A 21,403-nucleotide genomic window follows, 5' to 3' on the forward strand; every position below is an offset into this window, starting at 1 on the left:
ACAAACAACCCCTCCCCCACCATTCTCCAAAAATTACTGAGCCTCTGGTATTTAGCTAAGGCTACAGGAGACAAAGATAATTTTACTTTCCCAAACTTGGCCACATTTGAAGGGTAGATGAAGATAATGCATATGTGGGCAGCCACAGCTCCCAGCAATTTCTTTAAAGTAGAAAAGACCATACTATTTTTTTAAAAGTAGGAAATCCCCACCGGTTCTACTTAACCAATAAAGACTCAGGAGCTAGATGCTGGGTAAAAACCTGCTAGCTCAGAGAGGCAGAGAAAGTAACCAGCTAACCTTCCTTCTCAGCTCAGGTCTAGATGGAAAAAACCCAAAAGGCTCACTAGCTCGGCTGACAGCCCAGGAGCGAAAGGCCAAAAAAATAAAACAAAAAACAAAACCTTGAAGACCAAGGCTTGCTAGCTCTGTCTTCTCCAAGCTGTCTTAAATATCCCTCAACTCAAAGTCCCTTCTACTCTTTAATCCCTGTCAGCTGGATTCTTGCCCTGCCTCTTGACCTAGGGTTAACTTTATTAAATTCTGTGTACAGGAAGCTCTTGGATTAAAGGTGTGTGCTAGGGCTGGGTAAATCACACCTTAATAACCAGTTTACAACAAACAGAAAGTCCCTGGATTAATGGTATGGGATAGGGCTCAACTACACCAAAGAAACAAGAGTTTTACAGTTCATAATTTTGGGGTTCAGAGTGGGATCAAATATCCTGCAATACCCTACCGAATTAGGCATGGTGGTAGAGGCCTCTTTCAGTCCTGGTAACTGGAAGAAGGAGTTCAAAATCACTGGTACTACACAGTGAGTTCAAGGCTAACCTGGTCTACATGAGACTTCTCGTGACAAAAATTTGCCGAGTGCTGAGATGTGAGATGTGTAGCACCAGGCCCAGCCTCTAGTCAATCTTGAGCTCCTTTAAAGGTGCAGTACCCTGAACCTTAACACCAGCTCTCCCCTGATACAATTCTCATACAAGTATGACAGCAGCGTAGGGCAGTGGTGGCACAAACCTTTAATTCCAGCACCCGGGAGGCAGAGGCAGGAGGATCTTTGTGAGTTCAAGGCCTGCCTGGTCTATAGAGTGAGTTCCAGGATAGCCAAGGCTACACAGAGAAACCCTGTCTCAAAACAAAACAAGTATGACAGCAGCAAAGCAGCATCAAAGTTTTTATTCATGTGAATTGTTAAAAATGAGCATCTACAACAGTGTTAAATGAGCCATGGGAGAGGAAAGCAAGGTTGGGCAAGGTGGAGGAATTCCCCTCTACTGGTAATAAAGCTCCAGGTTCATCCCATCGTGGATTTCATCTGCAGGAGAGCATTAAGGAACTTTCACTGAGGGCTGACTTTACCCTCCATGCACTCACAGCTGGGTCCTGTGGCTCAATACCCTGGACTAAGGAAGCAGTTTTGGAATGGCTGCTTTAATCTGAGAACACGAACTATAAACCCTAGTGTACACCCCGAGCCCCAAGCGTCCCCTACCCCATCACACACACAACAATAATGCATTTTCTTCAGTGTTCATACTCAGGCTGAAGAGATAGCTCAGCAGTTGAAGAAGCTCAGCTCACAGCTGTTCTTCCAGAGGACCTGGGTTTAAGTTCCAAAACTCACATGGTGTTTCCAGGAAATCTGAGGCTTTCTTCTGGTCTCTGCTAGCAGCAGGCATGCATGTGACACACAAACATAACTGCAGGCAAAAGAGCCTGACCCTCCACCCCCACAAATTAAACAAGACAAAACAAAAAAATGATTGTCAACTGTAATCACACTCCACCTGCAACTCCTGTCCAACACCTAGGTGGTGCTCATTTTGAACCTGAATGTCAAAATCCTTCTGACTGAGTTAAACTATTTCACTAACTACCCTCCTCACCAACAAAATATTTCCATAGTTTCCATTTTCTCCGTAGTCACAATAGGCAATATTCTAAGTTAAACATCCACTTGAATCATTCCTGTACAGTTTTCAGTATAGAACCAGAACTCAAGATAAATACGTGGATTTTTTTTTTTTTCATCAGTCCGGAAAAGGATACAATCTCCCAGAGATACATGGTCCTTAAAAATCGTGTACCTACGGGATAGATACCTTTCAGAGAAACTGATGGGAGGTGGGGGAGCTTTTTTCCTGAAAACAAGCTGAACCCTCATCGGGATTGACTTGAGTTGCTCCCCCAACCAAAATCTTCTAGCCTAATCCCGGCGCACTTACCACTTTTTAAGAACGATCTTATTCCAACGAGTGCCAGTTTGGGCCGCTATCAGTTTCTTCAAGTCCCCGATGGTGTCATCGGTGCTGGGCACGAAGGAGTTAAGGTAAATGGAAGGAAGAGGTACACTAGAAAGGTATTAGGCTTCCCATCTGCGTCATTTAACTAAAATTCATCCAACACCCTCATCTGCCCCGAGACCACTGCCCCTCTGTGGATACTTGCACTTAACGCGGACTTTCTTTCCTAGACGGTCGTTGCAAACCACCTCAATCATTGTGGCTGGAGCTACACCGGGTGGGGATGGAGATGGAAGGGGATGGAAGGCAGCAGAGTCAGGACTTCCGCGGTCGCCTAGGCCTCCAAAGTCCCTTCCTGGGTTGGATTCTCTGTTCACACCTCTCCGAACACCGAACGCAAATCCCCTACAGCCCCAGCCTTCCGTCTCAAGTGTGGAGACCCCAGAAAACCGCGTCTCCACCCCTTAACTCCTCAAACCCAGCTCCGGATTCAGCCCTTTTTGCCTCCAGCAACCCCTAGGCTCCCGAGTCTCAGCAGCCTCCCGCGACACCGGGCCTCTCCGTTTAGCTTTCTCACCTGTAATCTCCTGGAACCTACCGACGACACAACTTGTTACACGAATGCTGAACCCTGGCCGGATTTAAGCTCGAAGCAGGAAGCGGAAGTGACATAACGGGAACACTCGCCCCTAGGTGCTTCCGGGTTCCGGGCTAGCGAAGATCTGCGATTCTGTGGCCCAGTCTTGATGAACGGCGGTTGGATAAGAAGACTGTGAGACTAACAGATCATAGTAGTGTATTTACAGCGGACGTTGGAACCAGTGTTGGAGATTCCTCCGTTGTGGAAGAGACTCAGGGCGGTGACCTGCCATTCCCAAGCTAGACAAGCCTTCAAGCGCAGAATCCCGGCTGCAGGGATGAGCGAGACTGGAGTTACGCAGGTCCTGTCGCTGTCGGGCTCTCCGCTTTCATTCAAAGCTCAGCCTCGGACCCTGCACTTGCCTTTCCCCTCTGATCATAGTGACTGTTTCCGAGACCCCAGGGTGCGATTCCAGTTGGTGAAAACTAAGCCAGATCCTGGACGGGAGGTCACGTTGTGCACCAGTCCGCGTGTCTCTGTCCTGCCTGCGAAGATGTTGGCATACCGGGAAAGATCTTCTGCTTTGGAATATTTTATTTTATTTTCAAGGAACACCTTGTTTCAGATTACATAATTGCAAGAACTGATGGGAATCCCATCTTAAATTCATCTAGTTTCCGCCTCTATTGAACGATTCCTTCCTAGCAGACAGGACTCTCAATAAGGCAAGTATTTACTGACTCATTTTCTTAATTAGCTTGACTTTTTTTCTGAGATAGTGTGTCGGTATATAGACCAGGCTAACCTCGAATTTGTGATCCTCGTGTCCAGCCTCGGAAGTTGCTGGTATTATAGGCCTGTGTGTTAGAGGCCAACCTGGTCTACATAGTGAATTCTGGGACAGGACTTTGTAGGAGACGGTTTCAAAAAAGAAAAAGAAAATCCACTCAGGGCCTGTGCTTACCTAATACCACTTGTACAAAATTTAATCCTTATGCGTAGGCAGCAAAACGCGTTACTTCTGCTTTCAATTTCGGCTTGTAGCCACGCCTCCCTGGCTTGGCTGTTCTGCTGTCCGACACTCCCACCCCAGTCACACCTTTCCGTCTGGAATGAAGTTCTGCTCCTCGTCCTTAGCGCTTAGATCTGTTCCAATCTCTCCCAAATGCTTTACGTTCCGAAAAGACTTCCCAGGCGCTACCCAACCCCCATACTGGAGAGTGAGCCGGAGGCCTTATCTTGCGCTCAAGTCCCAGAAAAGTGGCGTTTTTCGTTTGAGTTTTTGTTTGTGTTGGTGTTGGAGGTCGAATCTAGGGCATGGTAGCAGCCAAAGGCTCTCCTTGAACTGCACTTTCAGCCCAGCGATGCTTTTATTTAGGGCTCCATCCCTGCTCTTAACCACCCTTCCAGACCTAAGATCACCAGCCTTTCCCTTCGTCGTTCAACCCATTCCAAACGTGATCCCATCGCCTATATCGGACCTTGTTCCGCCTAAACTAGGCTTTATAAATTTTGTCTTCTGTCCCAGCTAGTTCACTTGGTTCTTGCCACACCTCAGCCCTTTCCCACTCAAGTCATGGTTTTTGGGATTGTTGCTCTGTTACCTTTCCCGTGCTTAGGTCATGCCTTCTGGGTCCGGCCCCAGGCTGGTCTCTGCCTTGGCATCGTCCCAAAAGCTCTTTCAGCTCAAGTTAAGCCTTCAGGGCATTTCGCTAGTCCCTTAGCTGGACGCGCCCCTGGCCTCTTCCATCTTAAATCACGCCTTCCCATTGTGGCTGACAACCTCCAATCTCCTCCTCTGCCCCTGGCTACACCCCTCCACTCAGTCGCTCTTTTTCAGGCAAAATGCAGCTAGTACTTCGGCCTCGCTCTCCATACCCCCTCTCCTCTGTCGCTCCATCTTGTTTCAGGCTCTCTCCCTCTCCCCCCAAAGGCCGGCCTTTGGAGTGCGCTGCCTTTCCTCAGCCTCGCCCCTGGTCCTGGCCACGCCCAGGACCACTCCCCGCCCGCTCGAGCCACGCCCTCTAGGCGTGCGGCTTTCCTCGCCCGTTCGGAACCTTGCCTGCTTGCCTTGGCTCGCCACGTGTCCCGGCTCTGGCCACGCCCTGAGCCCCCTCCCCGTCAGAGCGCGGCTTCTGGGTTGCCAGCTGGTCCCCTCTGGGTTTGCTGCTTAGACTTAGCTCCACCTCATGGCTACGCCCCTGAGACGTTCCTGGCTTCGTGCTGGAACGTCTTTAGGTTTGCCGTTCGTCTTCCCTTCTGGCTCTGGCCACGCCTTGTGGCTCCTCCTCACCCAAGCCATACCTTCTGGGTTTGCGCGCTTCCAGTTACACTCGCTGCCAAGGCCCTCTGGCCTAGTCAGCCCCGGGCCTCAGGGTCGTCCGGCCGGGCCAGCGCAGGCCCGGCGCCTCAGGCACTTTCCTAGGACAGTAGGGATCCTCGGCAGGCCTCCGAAAGTCGCGCGGGTTTGGCCAGTCCGGCCACCTCAGCGCCCTCAGGGGAGCGCGGTCGCCGCCGGAAACGGAAGCGCGGGACGGCAGGACCATGGCGACGCTGTTTGACCTCCCAGACTTGGTGCTCTTGGAGATCTTCTCATACCTCCCGGTCCGGGACCGGATCCGCATCTCCAGGTGCGGCCCCGCTCCTCGGGGGACAGAGCAGGGCAGGGGCTCCGCAGGAGATGCGAATCCGGTCCCAGCGGCCCGGGGTCGTTCTAACGGCCGGTCCACTCCTCCAGGGTCTGTCACCGCTGGAAGAGGCTAGTGGATGACCGGTGGCTGTGGCGACACGTCGACCTGACCCTCTACACGGTATGCGGGACCTGGGGGCCGTGCGAGAAGAGCCGCCCTCCTTGCTTGGTTTGCTTTGTTTTCTAGTGTGTGTGTTTCTTCTTTTACTTAATTGTGTTTGATAGTTTCTTGAGGCTTTTATTTTCCTGGAATTTTTTTGTTTGTTTGTTTGTTTGTTTCTTTCTTTGGGGGGAGGGGAAGTTGTTTTGTTTGAGAAAGGGTCTCTAGCCCAGACTGGCTTCCAGCTTTCTATGAAGCTGAGGATACCCTGAATTTCTAATCCACCTTAACCTTCTAAATTTTGGGATTACTAGCGTAGGCCCGAATGCCTGGTTTCTGTGATGCTAGGAATGGAATTCATGCGTTTTGAATGCTAGGAAAGCACTTAACAGACTGAGCCATGTCCTGGTTTCCAACTAACCAATCTCAATCTCCTGAGTGCTGTTTTGCATTTGCGAGGCAAGCACTTTACTAACACAGCCCCATCCCCAGCCTCTGTTTTTCAGTTTTTTGAGACAGTCTGTCAATGCAAAAATATGTTACCTCAGAGTGAATAACAGTTTATTATTGAGCTAAATATGAGTGACCATGTACTGAGAATACAGAGTTCAGCTTCCTCAAATACATCTTTAAATGTAACAGTTACATGAAACTCTAATCTGTAGACTAGGCTGGCCTTGAACTGAAGTGCTCCCCCTGCCTCCCAAGTGCTGGGAGTTATGCCATAACTACCCGTCCATCACAAATTTATAGTAACAGAATAGAAAAGGTCAGAAATCAAGACACCTTTCAAAAGGATGAGCCATTTCTCCAGCAACTACACAAAATAATTGTTAAAAATAATTAATTTCTCTGTCAGAAAGTGGTCAACAATATTTATAGCATAAGGCTGGGCCTGTTATAGGCCTGTAATCCCAGTTACTACAGAGGCTAAGGGAGGAAGATCATAAATTCAAGGCCGGCCTGGGCAATTTAGCTAGGACCTGTCTTGAAATACAAATTCAGAAAGGCCTGGAACTGTGACTCAGTGATAGAGTGGTTTCCTGGCCTGTGTGGAGCCCTGGGTTCATTATCCAGAACCACCAAAACCAAGTATGCTCTGCGCTAGGGTATAGCTGAGTTCATGGCAGGATCCTGGATTGTATCACAACCCCAGCAATGAATCACTTGTTCTATCCAGCATTTTTTTCTTTTTGGGTAAAATGTAGATATAATGAAATGTACTGTATCGTTTTGTTGATCACAGTTTATATTGTGTGCATGCACCTACATGTTTGTGTTTGCACAGATGCATGTGTATACAAGAGTATGTGGAGGCCAGAGGTCAGTGTAAGGGCGTCGTCCTCAGCCCCTTACACTTATTTTACATATATATGTATGTGTAAATATATTTGTTTTGTTTTCTTTGAGACAGGATCTCATTATGTAGCCTAAGCTTGCTTTGTAGTGGAGACTGGCCTGGAATTTAGAGAGATCCTCTTCCTTATGTCTGTTGTTGTCACCTGTCTGCCCCGGGCCCTGCTGGGATTAAAGGTGTGCACCAAAACCTTGGACTCTGCCTTGTTTGTTTGTTTTTGTGACAGGGTATTCCACTGAACTTGGAGCTTTCTGATTGACTAGACAGGCTGAGGCTGACTAGAATGCCTCGTGCCTCAACCTCCCCTGTATACTAGCCGGTATTAAGTGCATGACTCTTGATAGCCAACAAAAGAAATTGCCTTGCTTTAGGAAAGGAAGCTGGCAGAAGAGCAGACTCCTGGAGAGACTAGAACTCAGGTCTCGGGCACGCCTGTTACCAGCCAGGTGGATCCTCTGGGAACGCCATACTTCTCACCCAGTCACCCTAATCTCTGGCTTTTACAGATGCGGCCGAAAGTCATGTGGCACCTCCTGCGCCGATACATGGCGTCCCGGCTCCACTCACTGCGCATGGGCGGCTACCTGTTCTCTGGCTCTCATGCCCCACAGCTGTCCCCCGCCTTGATGCGGGCCTTGGGCCAGAAGTGCCCCAACCTGAAGCGTCTCTGCCTGCACGTGGCTGATCTGAGCATGGTGCCTATCACCAGCCTGCCTGCCACGCTGAGAACCCTGGAGCTGCACAGCTGCGAGATCTCAATGGCCTGGTTGCAGAAGGAGGTGGACCCCACGGTGCTGCCCCTGCTGGAGTGCATCGTGCTGGATCGAGTGCCAGCCTTCCGTGACGAGCACCTGCAGGGCCTTACCCGCTTCAGAGCCCTGCGCTCACTGGTGCTGGGTGGCACCTACCGGGTCACTGAGACCGGGCTGGATGCCAGCCTGCAGGAGCTCAGTTACCTGAAAAGGCTAGAGGTGCTGGGCTGCACCCTGTCAGCTGACAGCACCCTGCTGGCTATCAGCCGAAACCTCCGAGATGTGCGCAAGATTCGGCTGACCGTTGGGGGCCTCTCAGCCCAGGGTCTGGTTTTCCTGGAGGGAATGCCTGCCCTGGAGAGCTTGTGCTTCCAGGGTCCCCTCATCACCCCAGAAATGCCCACACCTGCTCAGATTGTGTCCTCCTGCCTCACCATGCCTAAGCTTAGAGTGCTTGAGGTGCAAGGGCTTGGTTGGGAGGGCCAGGAGGCAGAGAAGGTTCTATGTAAGGGCCTGCCCAACTGCCTGGTTATTGTCAGGGCTTGTCCCAAAGAATCCATGGATTGGTGGATGTGAAGGCATCACCCATCCATCCCTGGGACCTGTCCTAGATTTCAAAGTTGACCTTCTAAGCACCAAACTGAAACATGGAAATTAATTAGGCTTGAGGGAACTAGAGGTCACAAGGAAAGGAAACCAAGACCTTGGGACCTCCAGAACTGGGGTTAATCTGTAATTAGAGTGACCTCAGACTTGTCATCCAGCCTCTGGGAGGCCCAATTCACATGGTTAGGAATAGGCATCATAGCTACCTCATGATTCATTTGTAATCCCCCCCCACCCTTTTTTCCAGTTCCTGGGGATCAATTAGGCAAGCACTGCTGTGCTACTGAATCACATAGGAGCCCCAGGAAGCCTTAATCTCTAACAGATCCCAGAAGACCCTGATAGAGGGATCATTTTCAGGAATGGTCAGGTACAAGTGAATGGGAGCAAGGGCTCTAAGATCTGCTTGGTAGTCTGCCTCATGCTTTGGAGACACAGGTCGGGGCATGCTGTTGAATTGTCCTAGTGTTCTAAAAGTTTCTCAATTGTATTTTATATACTGCCTTTTTCAAGTTTTCTACAGCATATAATATTTTACTATTAAAGAAAAAATGTTTTTCAAAGTTTGTTCCATTTATTTAACAAGGATCATACCTCCCTAGCACCTACTATTCACAAGACAGTTTTATCTATCTTATTTAGTGCTTTTGTGTGTGTATGCTACAGCACATGTGTGGAGGCTAGAAGACAACTTGTGAGAGTCGGTTCTCTCTTAACCTGTGGGTCCTGGGAATCAAACTTAAGTCTTCAGGCTTGGTGACAAGAGCCTGTAACCATTGAGCCATCTTACCAGGCTAATATTTTTTAGACAGGAACTCATTAATAACCTTGAAATCTGTTTGTAGCTAAGGATGACTTTCAACTCTTAATTATCCTGCCTCCACCTCCCAAGTGCTAAGATTTTAGGTGTACACCACTACTTATTAATGGGATGCTAAGGGTGGAACCCAAGGCTTTGAGCATGCCAGACAAATGCTCTATTACCAGCCCTTCCCAGGTAATGGGCTGCACAGTGAACAAAGGGAAGACCTTGCAGCTCCATGTGTAGATGGCAAGGGACTAAAGAGGTAGATACATCCATGAGTCAGACATGGCACAAGCCTGTTCATTACTCAGGAGGCTAAGGAGTTTCAAGTTTGAGTTCAGCGTGGGCTATAGTGGAGTGAGATCGAGACTCTCAAACAAAAGCACATCCTTGAAATCATTTCAGAGCCTCTCAGACAGTGAGTCAGGATTTTTGTCATGGGATACAGACACTTGGTAGGGATGGCAGGGCGGGCCTCCACAGAAAGGTGAAGAGACATAAGAGCACAGCTATGAGGTGACAGGAAAGGCCAAGACTCTTGAGATTGGGTTCCAGGGTATGGATCAGTGGCATAACCCTTCCCTTGAATGCACAAGATTCTGCCCTCAGCACCAAAAAAACAAAATGAGCTCCTGGTGGGATGGCTTAGTTAGTGAAGCTGCTTTCTGCCAAGGCTGATAATCTGAGTTCCATCCTGATGGTAAACATAGAACTGACACCTGTAAATTGTCCTCTGATCTCCACACATGTGCTGTGGCATGAGTGGATGCATGCATTTTCCCATAATTGGAGACATGCAGGAATGAACTGGGTATTTCCAGAAACAACATTTCTGTAGCATAGTAAACGGGAGAAAGGTAGAACCTGTCAGATCACAGATTTGGGGCCAAGGCCTGGTGGTGAGGCTCAGTGTATGCTGGAGCCTCTTCCTGTTTTTTGAATTAGAACAGTTTGATCATGCAGGTGCCAAATACTTGATACTGAATGTATCACTTTGATCTGAGCTGGGGGTTAAAGCACATCTGTGGTCTCACCACCTGCTGTGGGTGGAGCCTGCAGGATGCAGAGCTAGAGACACTCAGTTCCTTATTCCAAACTCACCCATCAGAAGAGAGCTGGTATGTTTCTTGCCTTAGAATACAAAGTCTTCACATGGGCCTAGATGCAAGTGTAAGTACACAACAACAGCCAGGCCAATATGAAACCACCAGGGCCCAGCTATTTTACTGCAGAAACCCTGGAATATTACAATACAGCAGAAGCATAAAAAGAGACATTAAAAAACTATGAAGATAATAGAAGTCCTTAAAAAGAAAATGAATAAAATCCCTTGAAGAAATCCAGAAAATGGAAGGAAATATATAAAATCCTTAAAGAAAGCCTAAGGGGGGGGGGGGGGGGAAACAGGTAAAGGAAATAAAACTATTCAAGATCTGAAAATGGAAAAAGAAACAATAAAGAAAGCACAAACTAAGAGAATCCTGGAGATGGAAAATTAGGTAAGCAAACAGAGACTACAGATGCAAGTACCACCAACAGAATACAAGAGATGGAAGGAAGAATCTCAAGTATAGGAGCGATCATAGAAGAAATTGATACATTGATCAAAGAAAATGTTAAATCTAAAAAATTCCTGACACAAAACATCAGGAAATCTGGGACACTATGAAAAGACCAAACCTAAGAATAATAGGAATAGAAGAAGAAGAATCCAAGTTCAAAAACACAGAAAATGTTTTAACAAAATCATAGAAGAAAATTTTTCTAATCTAAAGAAGGACATGCCTAAAAAGGTAAAAGAAGCTTACAGAGCACCAAGTCAGTTGGGCCAGACAAGAAAGTCCCCTCAGCACATAATTAATCAAAACACCAAATATACAGAACAAAAATACTGAAAGCTGCAAGGGGAATAGACCAAGTAACATATGAAGGCAGGCCTATTAGAATTACACCCGACTTCTCAATGGAGACTCAAAAAAAAAGACCTGGGCATATACCTTGCAGACTCTAAGATACCACAGATGGCAGCCCAGACTACTACACCCAGGAAAACTTTTAATCATCATAGATGGAGAAAACAAGATATTCAAAATTTTAAAATATCTATATATCCAGCCTTATTGAAGGTACTAGAAGGAAAACTCTACTGCACAGGCTAACTACACCCATGAAAGCATAGGAAATAAGTAATTTTACACCAGCAAAACCAAAAGAAAGGAAGCACACATACACACACCACCACCACCAACAACAACATAATAATAACAAATTAACAATCACTGATCAATAATATCAACATCCGTGGACTCAATTCCCTAATAAAGTGACAAAGGCTAATAGAATGAGTGTGAAAACAGCATCCATTCTGCTGCATACAAGAAACACACCTTGATATCAAAATATAGACAGTACCTCAGAGTAAATGTTTGGGAAAAAAAATATACAAGCAAATGGACCCAAGAAGCTGGTATAGTCATTCTAATATCTCACAAAATAAACTTCTAAACAAAATTAAAAGAGATGGAGGACACTTTCTAATCATCAAAAGAAAAATCCACCAGGATGACATCTTAATTTTGACTATCTATGCCCCAAATGCAAGGGTACTCAATTAGTAAAAGAAACATTACTAAAGCTTAAATCATACATTGAACCACACATTACTAGTACAAGACTTCAATACTCCACTCTCACCAATGATAGGTCATCCAGACAAACACTAAAAATAATTTTATTATCAGACGTTAGTATGACTCAAATGGACCTAATAGATATCTACAGAATAATTCACCCAAACATAAAAGAATATATGTTCTTCTCGACACTTCACTGAACTGTCTCCGAAACTGACCACATACTTTTGTCACAAAGCAAGTCACAACAGATACAAGAAAATTGAAATAACTCTCTGTATCCTATCAGACTAGATTAAAGCTGGATTTAAAAAACAGAAACAACAGAAAGCCTATATATTCATGGAAACTGAACAACTCTACTGAATGACTACTGAGTCAAGGCAGAAATAAAAAGAGAAATTAAAGACTTTCTAGAATTCAATGAAGATGACGGCACAACATACTCAGATTTATGGGACACAAAGCGTGCTAAGTGCTTACACTAAGTGCTTACATAAAGAAATTAGAGGGATCTCATACTACCAATTTAAAAGCACACCTGAAAGCTCTAGAACAAAAAGAAGCAAACACACCCAACAGGATTAGATGACAAGAAATAAACTCAGGGCTGAAATAAATTTTGAAACAGAGAACAATACAAATGAAACAAAGAGTTGAGTTTTTTTGTTTTGTTTTGTTTTTTGTTTTAGAAAACTCAACAAAATAGACAAACCCTTAACTAACTAAAAGGCAGAGAGAGATTATCCAAATAAAATCTGAAACAAAAAGGGGGACATAACAGACATAGAGGAAATCCAAAGTATCATTAGGTGTTACTTCAAAAACCTATATTCCACAACATTGGAAAATAAATAAACCATTTTCTTGACAGGTACCCCTTACCAAAGTTAAATCAAGATCAGATAATCTAAATAGACCTATAACCCTAATGAAGTAAAAGCAGTCATCAAAATCTCAAAAAATGAAAAATAAAAAAGCAGCCCAGGGCCAGATAGTTTTAGTGCAGAATTCTACCAGACTTTCAAAGAAGAGTTAATACCAATACTTCTCAAATTACTCCACAAAATAGAAACAGAAGGAACATTGTCCAATTCATTTTGTGAGGACACAGTCACCCCTGATACCGAAACAATACAAAGAGTCAACAAGTATAATTACCAGTTTCCCTCATGAATATTGATGCAAAAATACTCAACAAAATACTTGCAAACCAAACTCAAGAGCATCAAAAATATCATCCACCATGATCAAGTAGGCTTCATCCCAGAGATACAGGGATGTTCCAACATACAAATATCCATCAATGTAATCCATCCTATAAACAAACTGAAAGGAAAAAAAAAACCCACATGATCATGTCTTTAGACACTGAAAAAGCCTTTGACAAAATCCAATAGCCCTTCATGACAAAAGTCTTGGGGGGGATAAGGGGTACAAGGGACAATGTAAACATAAGAGAGCAATATATACAGCCTAGAGCCAACATCAAATTAAATAGGGAAAAACTCAAGGCAGTTCCACCAACATCAGAGACAAGACAAGGCTGTCTACTTTCTACATACCTGTTCAAAATAGTACTTGAAGATCTAGCTAGAGCAAAAAGACAAGTAAAGTTGATAAAGGTAATACAAATTGGAAAGAAAAGTATCACTTTTTCAGATGAATAGTGTGATAGTATACCAGGGAACTCTGACAGCTGATAAACACTTTCAGTGAAGTAGCTGGATACAAGATTAACTAAAAAAGAAAAAACAAACAAACAAACAAACAGTAGCCTTCCTATAAACAAAAAAGGAACTGAGAAAGAAATCATGAAACAACACTCTTCACAAATAATACAAAATATCTTGGGGTGACCATATCCAGGCAAGAGAAAGACCTGTGTGACAGGAGCTTCAAATGTTTGAAGAAATTAAAGATGATAACAGAAGATGGAAAGATCCCCAATGCTCAAAAGGTGGTAGGATTAACATAGGAAAAATGACCATTTTACCAAAAGCAATCTACAGATTTAACAAAATCCCCATAACTTCCAACAGGTTTGGCAACAAGTGCCTTTATTCACTGAGTCATCTTGCTAGTCTTTTTCTCTTTCTTTCTTTCTTTCTTTCTTTCTTTCTTTCTTTCTTTCTTTCTTTCTTTCTTTCTTCTTTCTCTCTCTCTTTCTTTCTTTCTTTTTTGGCAGCATCTTACATAGCCCAGGCTAGCCTTGAACTCCTGACCCTCTTACCTTGCTTCCTGGGTGTTGAGGTTATAAGCAGACTCTAACATGCCTGACTGGATTTACACATTATTGCCAGATATTAGAACAGCTCTGTCTCACCTGGAGCCAGGAAATAATTTGTAAGCCATGCTACCCACCAGGATAACTATAATACTCTTACTTTACATGTCAAAAAGTGTCAGCTCAGAGAAACAAAGTCTTCACTTGCCATGGTGATTAGGAAGCACACTGTTCTGTCCATCCATAGACTGCTCTACAAAAGCTGTAATTTTTTTCTTTTGAATAAGTTTACTAAATATATAAATGTAGAGGAATTTTAATTTAGAACATGACTGCTCTGGCAAGTGATCACATCCAAAGACTTTCTAGGTCCGTGTGATCTGGCTGGAAGACAAACATATCTTTAATCCCAGGAGGCAGCAGCATGCAGATCTGAGCAAGGCTAGCAAGGCTAGCATGGTATAGAGCAAGTTTCAGGTAAAGAAAAGCTTAGGACCAGGCATGGTGATACACACCTTTAATCCCAAACAATGAAGGTAAAATATCTTTGTAGAAAAAAAGCACCCATGTTTGAAAGTGATTGAATAGCAGAAAAAGTGACGAATCAGATAAAGACTTGACAGAATAGGATATGCTCAACTCTCATGAGAAGAGAGAAGAAACAGAAGCTACTTAAGGGGCTATGTGAGGCTGGAGAGATGGCTCAGTGGTTGAGAGTACTGTCTGCTCTTCTAAAGGACCCTGGTCCAATTCACAGCACCCACATGGAAGCTCACAACTGTCTGTAATGCTAATTCCAAGGGACCTGACACATTCACACTAATACACATAAAATACCTTCTCACTAGTGCACATAAAATAAAAATTAAATTATTAAAAGGGGGGGGCAGTGCAGAGAGAGGAAGAAGTTTTACCAGGACCATAATAGAGAAACAGGTTGCAGAGACAAGGCAGACACACCTCTGCTTCAGAATGAGCAGAGAATGAGGAGAAAGAAGATTAGAAAAGATTGTTGAAGTTAGTTCGAGGCCAAGCAGAGCAATTGAGAGGCTGAAAGAAAGCAGATTGAATCACTAAGCTTGGAGAGGAGTTTGAGCCAGACCAGCTGAGTTAAACCAGCCAGCCAGAGTTCAGAAAGAACAAGAAAGGATGAGCTTATTAAGCAGTAAGTCTCGGGCTGAAAACATTCTAGGTATAGGTTAGATTTTACAGAGGCTAGAAGCTTTCAGAAACATACCTAGGTTAGCAGAAGGAGGCAGTAAGCCTCCAAGGAAACAACTGAAACAGGTATATAAAAGTTCCTTTTACATATAACAAACAAAAGTAAACATAATCAATATAAAGAAGATGGAGGGAAGCACCGGATGTATGGCAAAACACCAGCAAACTGCATGCTCAAAATATGCCGCAGACATGGGGAAGCCACCTTGAGGTAGACAGCTGAGAGTCCCAGATGGAGCAAAGTGTCCCCTTTGGGTGACTTCTGAACAAACAAAATACCACAAATTCAAAGAAGTCTGCTCCCAGTGTACCACCTCTTTCTACATACCACCCAGCAAAGGATGTATCTTTGAAATTTTGAGTTGAGCATTGCTTAGCTGCTGACTATGGGGCCAGCACAGGTCCAGAGTAACCTACCAATCATCTAGTGGGCTGTGACTATGCTATGACGAACAAGTGACTCCACTGAGGCCCACATTCTAATTTTCCCATCATTCTAATCTCTTTCTTTTACCCTGTTCTCATGATCCCCTTTCTCTTGAAGGCTCTCAACATCTCTGTCTTTAAATAATAGGATATAATAAATATTCAGAGACTTTGCAAATGTAGCAAAAGTCTGAAGTGAAGATTTAAAACTTTTTAATGTGTGTGTGTTAACAAGATGGGCATGAACTTCCTCTGGCACTTTCATAGAGGTCAGAGGACAACTTTCAGTAATCAGTTCTCTCCTTCCACTGAGGGACCCAGAAACTGAACTCAGGCTGTCATGTCTATGAGCAAGTGCCTTTACCTAATGAGCCATCTCACCAGTCCCAAATTATTTTTTAAAGTATTTTTCATATACTCTTTGCAGCTCCTATAGACAGAAGGTTTGGGTAGTTACCTATGAAGCAACTCCACCTTCAGATGTGTGAGTGTGTAAAAGTCCCACAGGAACAGTTACACTGGGTGATTTTTCAGGGAATGAGAACCATCTAAAGAGACTGTATCTGCTTACAAATATAAAACACTGGCTCATCTTGAGAACTGTGATAAGCAATTTGTGTGGTGAGCTTTCCTGGGTCAGCCACTAATTCTAGTGCCTGGAACCAATTCCATCTGTTAAATTAAGTCACTTCATGCTCTCTCCGATTTGTCCTTTATCTACATCATTGGAACTGAGAAAATAAGTAATATTAAATCTGGAAGAGATGCTGTGGGAACATGCTCTCTTTTGGAACTGTAATCAGCCTGCTCACTGAACACTTAGCACACACACCTCCACTCCCTTCCCTTTCAACATGGCCCACTCCCTTTGGTTGCAGCTTATAAATCACTCTTTCAGGGCTGGAAGATGGCTTGTAGGTCAAGTACTTGCCATGCAGTAAGAGGTACTGAGTTAGGGTACCACTGTGACTCCAGCTTCAGGGTATCTGAAACCTCTTCTGGCCTCCATGGGTACCTGCATGCACATGTGTGCACACACACAAACACAGACACACACAAAGAGAGGCATTTACATACACAAATAAAATAATCTAAGATCAATAAAAATAAAAAATAAAAGTAATATACAATGTATGTGGACCTAATGGTAGAAGCTTGTAGTCCCAGCTGCAAGAGAAGCACAAAAATAGACTGCCTTGGCTATAGAGCAAGTTCAAATGCAGGCTGGGCAACTTAATGAGAACTTGTCCCAAAACTAAGAAATAAAGCACTGGTGATATAGCTCAGAACACATAACAGAATACATGCCTGTCACATGCAAAATCCCAGATTCAATTAATTCTTGGCACCCTAGTAAGAAAAAAGTCAATCCTTATAAATATATTATGTATGCAATTGTAAAAGAATAAGTAGGGTCATGTGTGGTGACACATGCCTTTAATCCTAGCACTTCGGAAGCAGGCACAGGCATATCACTGTGAATTCAAGGCCATCCAAGGGAATATAGTAAGACCCTGTCTCAAAAAGACTAACAAACTAAAAAAAATGCCTTTAATCCCAGCAGTTGGGAGGCAGAGGCAGGCAGATCTCTGTGAGTTCAAGGCCAGACTGGTCTACAGAGAGAGTCCAGGACAGCCAAGGCTATAACAGAGAAACCTTGTCTCGAAAAGAAAAAACAAACAAACAAACAAAAAAACCCAAAAACCCGAAAAGGTAAAACAAAACAATAAGTAAGACCAATAGTTAGCTCATCTCAGCCGGCAAAGCCAGCCCTGATGAGTGATACAACAGACCCACACGGTGGGAGAGAAGCGATTGCTGCAAGTTGTGCTCTGACCTCAGGTGGTGGGCATTTGTACACACACGAACAATAAAAACAGTATGATAACAATACGTAAACTACTGAGAGCTGAAGTATGGCTAGTCAGAAATTAGTATTCAAGTGTGCAATGCCAAGACGATTCTTAAAATTTAATGTTTTAAGAATACTAAAATTCATTTAAAATTTTGTGTGTGTGTACCATTGTGCGTGCAGGTACTCTCAGGGCCCAGAAGAGGACATGTGAGTGTTGGGAACCGAATTTGGGGCCTCTGGAAGAGCAGCAAGCTCTCTTACACATCAGCCATGTCTCCAGCCCCCTCAATACTTATTTTTGTTACCCATATTTCTTAGTATTTTGCAAATATTGAATTCAATTAAGCTGCTGTAAAAATTAACAAAAACATTTATTTGCCTAAGAACACAAGAGGTCCTTTTGAGCCACTTAAGTATATTTATGTACATAAAATCAATACAAATATGTACATGCACTATACATCTACACATTTTTCTCCCAAAGCCTGGGGGAGGAATCTAGGGCTCAGCAGACAGGGTCCACACACCCACTCCTGAGCCCAATCTCTCCCATTGCTCGTCCGTGCACGTGGCAGTTGCCAGGTCTATGAGGCGGGAGGACAGTCGGGGACGCCCTTTAACGTGTATCCAACGGCGAAAATATCTTTTCTTGTGGTTTAAAGAATAAATAAAATGGCAAACGCATAGAAAAGAACGGCCGGGGCTACCTGTGTCCTCCCACGATCCGTCCCCCTGTCAAGAGGAATTCCCTGTCAGAATGTCCCTGTCAAGAGGAATTCCATACTACAGACCGGAACCGTAAAGAGTGCGGGTCGCTCGCTGAGAATGATAACTAGGAAGCGGGTCAGGGTGTCTCTTCCTGTTTTGCTTCCAGACGTCTGGGCGGCTTCCGGTTTCTTGCGCGCCTTCCCCGAGTAGACCGAGGGATTGTAGTTTACTCACGCAAGTGTAGGGAAAGTTAGGGAGGGCAGGGCGAAGGCGGCTTCAGGGAATACGGTCACTGGCAGGAATTCACATGGGACCGAGCTCAGGGATGGATGTGGCAGGTGAAAGGATCAGAGTGGAGTGGACGCGCCGCGGTGGGGGCGGGGGTTAATTAACCGTGCTGACAAATGCTTGTCAAAGGTGTTTGTTTGTTTGTTTGTTTGTTTGTTTTGGTGTTGTTGAGACGGGCAGCAAAGACTGTCCTTGAACTTGCCCCAAAGTGGCTGGGGATGACCCGGAACGCCACTGCATTCAGTTTAACAAATGTCCAAATCCCTAAATCACAGTTCTGTTGATAAATCGGCCAGGTCATGAAATTTCTTCCACATAGTCCAACATGTAGACTGTAATCTCCTCTTATTTATTGATTACCCTAATGAACTGTAGCTTGGATTTCTTCACATTTTCCTTTGTGTGGATGTGGTGGACGGGTGAGTGCTATACCACTGCCTTATGTCTCCAGCCTTTTTTGTTTTCAACTACACATAATTTTAATACTTTGTTGTATATTGTTGTTTTGGCGTTTCTGAGATAGGCTTTCACAATATAGTCTAGGCTGGCCTTAAATTCCAGATCTTAACTGATTACAGGCATGAGCCAAGATGCCAGGCAGATTTATATAACTGTAAAATTTTGGAGCTGCCAAAGACAGGAACTCAGGGCCTTGTATCTCCTAGACAAACACTGTTATTGAACTATGCAGCCATGATATTAATGACATAATGTTGAGACATTAAAAAGATGTTTACACTTGACTGGATGTGGTTTGAGACAGGGTTTCTCTGTGTAGCCTTGGCCATCCTGGACTAGCTTTGTAGATCAGGCTGGCCTCAAATTCACAGCAATTCGCCTGCCTCTGCCTCCCCAAGTGCTGGGATTAAAAGTGTGCACCACCATGCCTGACCAAGAGAATTTGTGGGAATCATTTCTCTCCTTCCATCCTGTTCTGGAAAGCACTTTTATTCATCTTGTCTTAAGCCACATCACCAGCCCAAGATGGGTGTGGATGGGCACATTCTTCCATTGTCTCTTTGCGTGTACTCTGAGGCTCGGTTATAAAGTCTGGTTATAAAGTCTGCTCGACAACAGCGTGGTGGCACACGCCTTTAACCCCAGCATTCTCAAGGCAAAGGCAGGTGGATCTCTCATCTACAAAGCAAGTTCCAGTTCAGAAACAAGCAAACAAACAAACCAAAAATGTGTGCAGCAGGTTTCTGATACTTCCTAGTAAAAATGTTATACATTTTTTTTAATCTTTCAGCCATTTCTCTTTTTATTTAATTTGTTCAATGTAAATCTATTTCACGAGAAGTTAATATGAGGCAGAACATAAACATAAATACAGTATATAATCCAAACAGATGTAGGGAGTTGAGGTGTGACACTGGAGGGAGTGCTCATTCCCATACGAGGTACTTCAAAAGTTGATTCCTGTGTCGGTTTTGGGGAAGTGCTGGAGATCAAAGCTAAGGCCTTGTACATACTAGAAGCCTTCCACAATTGCTACTGCTAAGCTACCCCTAGGTTATATATCTTTGAGTCTTACTATGTAGCTTACACTTGCCTCAAACTTGTCCTCCTGAATTCTGGGATTAAGGGACTGATCCAAAACACACACCTCCTGTATGTCTTTCTTTTTTTCCTTCCTCCTTTCCTTCTTTCTTTCCCCCTCTTCCTCTCTCCCTCCTTCCTTCCTGTCCTTCTTTTTAGAGACAAGGTAGCCGTGGATGGCTTGGAACTTAAGAGAGATCTGCTTGCCTCTGCCTCCTCAATTCGGAGATTCAAGGCACATGCCAAGGCATGTGTTTGTTTCTAAAAATGGAGAAAGATGGTTTTGGTTATCAAGGGTACTGACAGCAGAACATCTAAGGATCAATGCATCACCATGCAGAAAGCCATTGCAGAGTGATTGATTTTTTGAGATGGGATCTAACCTTGTTGTCTATGCTGGCTTGGACTTCTGAGCTAAAGCATTAGTGCCTCCACAGTAGCCTGGCTTGCGCATTATGGCCAGCTTGGAGTGTATCAAAGCAGTTTTAAAAGATTTACTGCAATCATGTGTGGTGGCACACACTAATTCCAGCCCTCAAGAGGGAAAGGCAGGTGGATTTCTTTGAGTTCAAGGCCAGCCTGGTATACATTGTTTGTTCTAGGCCAGCCAGAGACCCTGTCTCAAAAAACAGAAACACCAAAACTAAACCCAAAATATTTAGTGCAGAACGAAGCCCACTTCTTAGACCCTGGACTAGATTCTATCTGAAAATATTCCTAACAGAAACCGTTCCAAATGAAGCTACTCTGACACACAGGGTTCAACACAGCCAAACCCCAATAGGCTCATTATTTATAAATCGGCCTTTCAAATTTCAAAATATAGTTTTACCTCCAAAATAGACCATATTTTAGAACTGTGAAACTATTTGACACATTCAGGAAAATTTTAAATGCACTTTGAAGTTAGCTGAGGTCAATGAACTTCTACTCTTTGGAATCCCAGGAAGGCTGGGACTTCTGTTGAGCAAAAACAACTAAAGGCAGTGCCTGCCATTCACTGTTGCATGTGTGTATGGTATATGTGTTTGAATATGCATGTGGATGCCTGAGACTGACATAAAGAGTCTTTCTCAATTGCTCTTACTCATTGAGGCAGGGTCTTTCAGCTCATCTTGTTAGCTAGATTGTTTTGGAGATCCTGCCTTCTGAGTGCTGAAATGAGGGCAGCCATGCACATCACTTACTTGGGTTCTTAGGATTCAAACTTTGGTCCTCACATTTGTGAGGCAAGTGCTTTATCCATTGAGCTCTCCCCTCCTCTCACATCTTGAGTGATGGGATTACAGGTGTGAAGCGATGGCCTGGTTCTTTCTTTCTATCTATCTATCTATCTATCTATCTATCTATCTATCTATCTATCTA

The 21,403-nt window shown here is 44.3% G+C and overlaps 2 protein-coding genes across 3 annotated transcripts; one reads left to right on the forward strand and one right to left on the reverse strand.

Moving 5' to 3' along the window:
• Positions 1 to 1,167: 1,167 nt before the first annotated feature.
• Positions 1,168 to 2,974, reverse strand: Ubl5 (ubiquitin like 5). The gene is made up of 5 exons (XM_055601242.1): positions 2,830 to 2,974; positions 2,454 to 2,520; positions 2,235 to 2,318; positions 2,059 to 2,096; positions 1,168 to 1,324 (listed from the first exon to the last, which is right to left on the reverse strand). Exons 2-5 carry the CDS (start codon positions 2,507 to 2,509, stop codon positions 1,281 to 1,283), a joined length of 222 nt encoding a protein of 73 aa, XP_055457217.1. The 5' UTR covers positions 2,510 to 2,520; positions 2,830 to 2,974; the 3' UTR covers positions 1,168 to 1,280.
• On the forward strand, positions 2,968 to 8,899 carry Fbxl12 (F-box and leucine rich repeat protein 12). 2 transcript variants are annotated; one of them, XM_055601239.1, is made up of 3 exons: positions 2,968 to 5,462; positions 5,570 to 5,642; positions 7,485 to 8,899. In XM_055601239.1, the coding sequence occupies exons 1-3, from the start codon at positions 5,377 to 5,379 to the stop codon at positions 8,304 to 8,306; spliced, it is 981 nt and encodes a 326-aa protein (XP_055457214.1). In that variant the 5' UTR covers positions 2,968 to 5,376; the 3' UTR covers positions 8,307 to 8,899. The 2 variants fall into 2 exon arrangements, with proteins under 2 accessions (XP_055457214.1, XP_055457215.1); XM_055601240.1 differs by lacking the exon at positions 5,570 to 5,642 and having other exon boundaries at positions 2,968 to 3,557.
• Positions 8,900 to 21,403: the final 12,504 nt, after the last annotated feature.

Source organism: Psammomys obesus, unplaced genomic scaffold (assembly GCF_907164565.1).
Source record: "Psammomys obesus unplaced genomic scaffold, mPsaObe1.curated_primary_1811, whole genome shotgun sequence".
Classification (NCBI taxonomy): Eukaryota; Metazoa; Chordata; class Mammalia; order Rodentia; family Muridae; genus Psammomys; species Psammomys obesus.

Coding starts and splice junctions, on each gene's coding strand:
- Ubl5 (XM_055601242.1), bottom strand. CDS start 2,509: ATGATTGAGGTGGTTTGCAACGACCGTCTAGGAAAGAAAGTCCGCGTT. Junction 2,319..2,453: donor AAAGTCCGCGTTAAGTGCAA/GTATCCACAGAG, acceptor CTTCGTGCCCAG/CACCGATGACACCATCGGGG. Junction 1,325..2,058: donor CCATGTATCTCTGGGAGATT/GTATCCTTTTCC, acceptor GCTCTCCTGCAG/ATGAAATCCACGATGGGATG.
- Fbxl12 (XM_055601239.1), top strand. CDS start 5,377: ATGGCGACGCTGTTTGACCTCCCAGACTTGGTGCTCTTGGAGATCTTC. Junction 5,463..5,569: donor GACCGGATCCGCATCTCCAG/GTGCGGCCCCGC, acceptor CCACTCCTCCAG/GGTCTGTCACCGCTGGAAGA. Junction 5,643..7,484: donor TCGACCTGACCCTCTACACG/GTATGCGGGACC, acceptor TGGCTTTTACAG/ATGCGGCCGAAAGTCATGTG.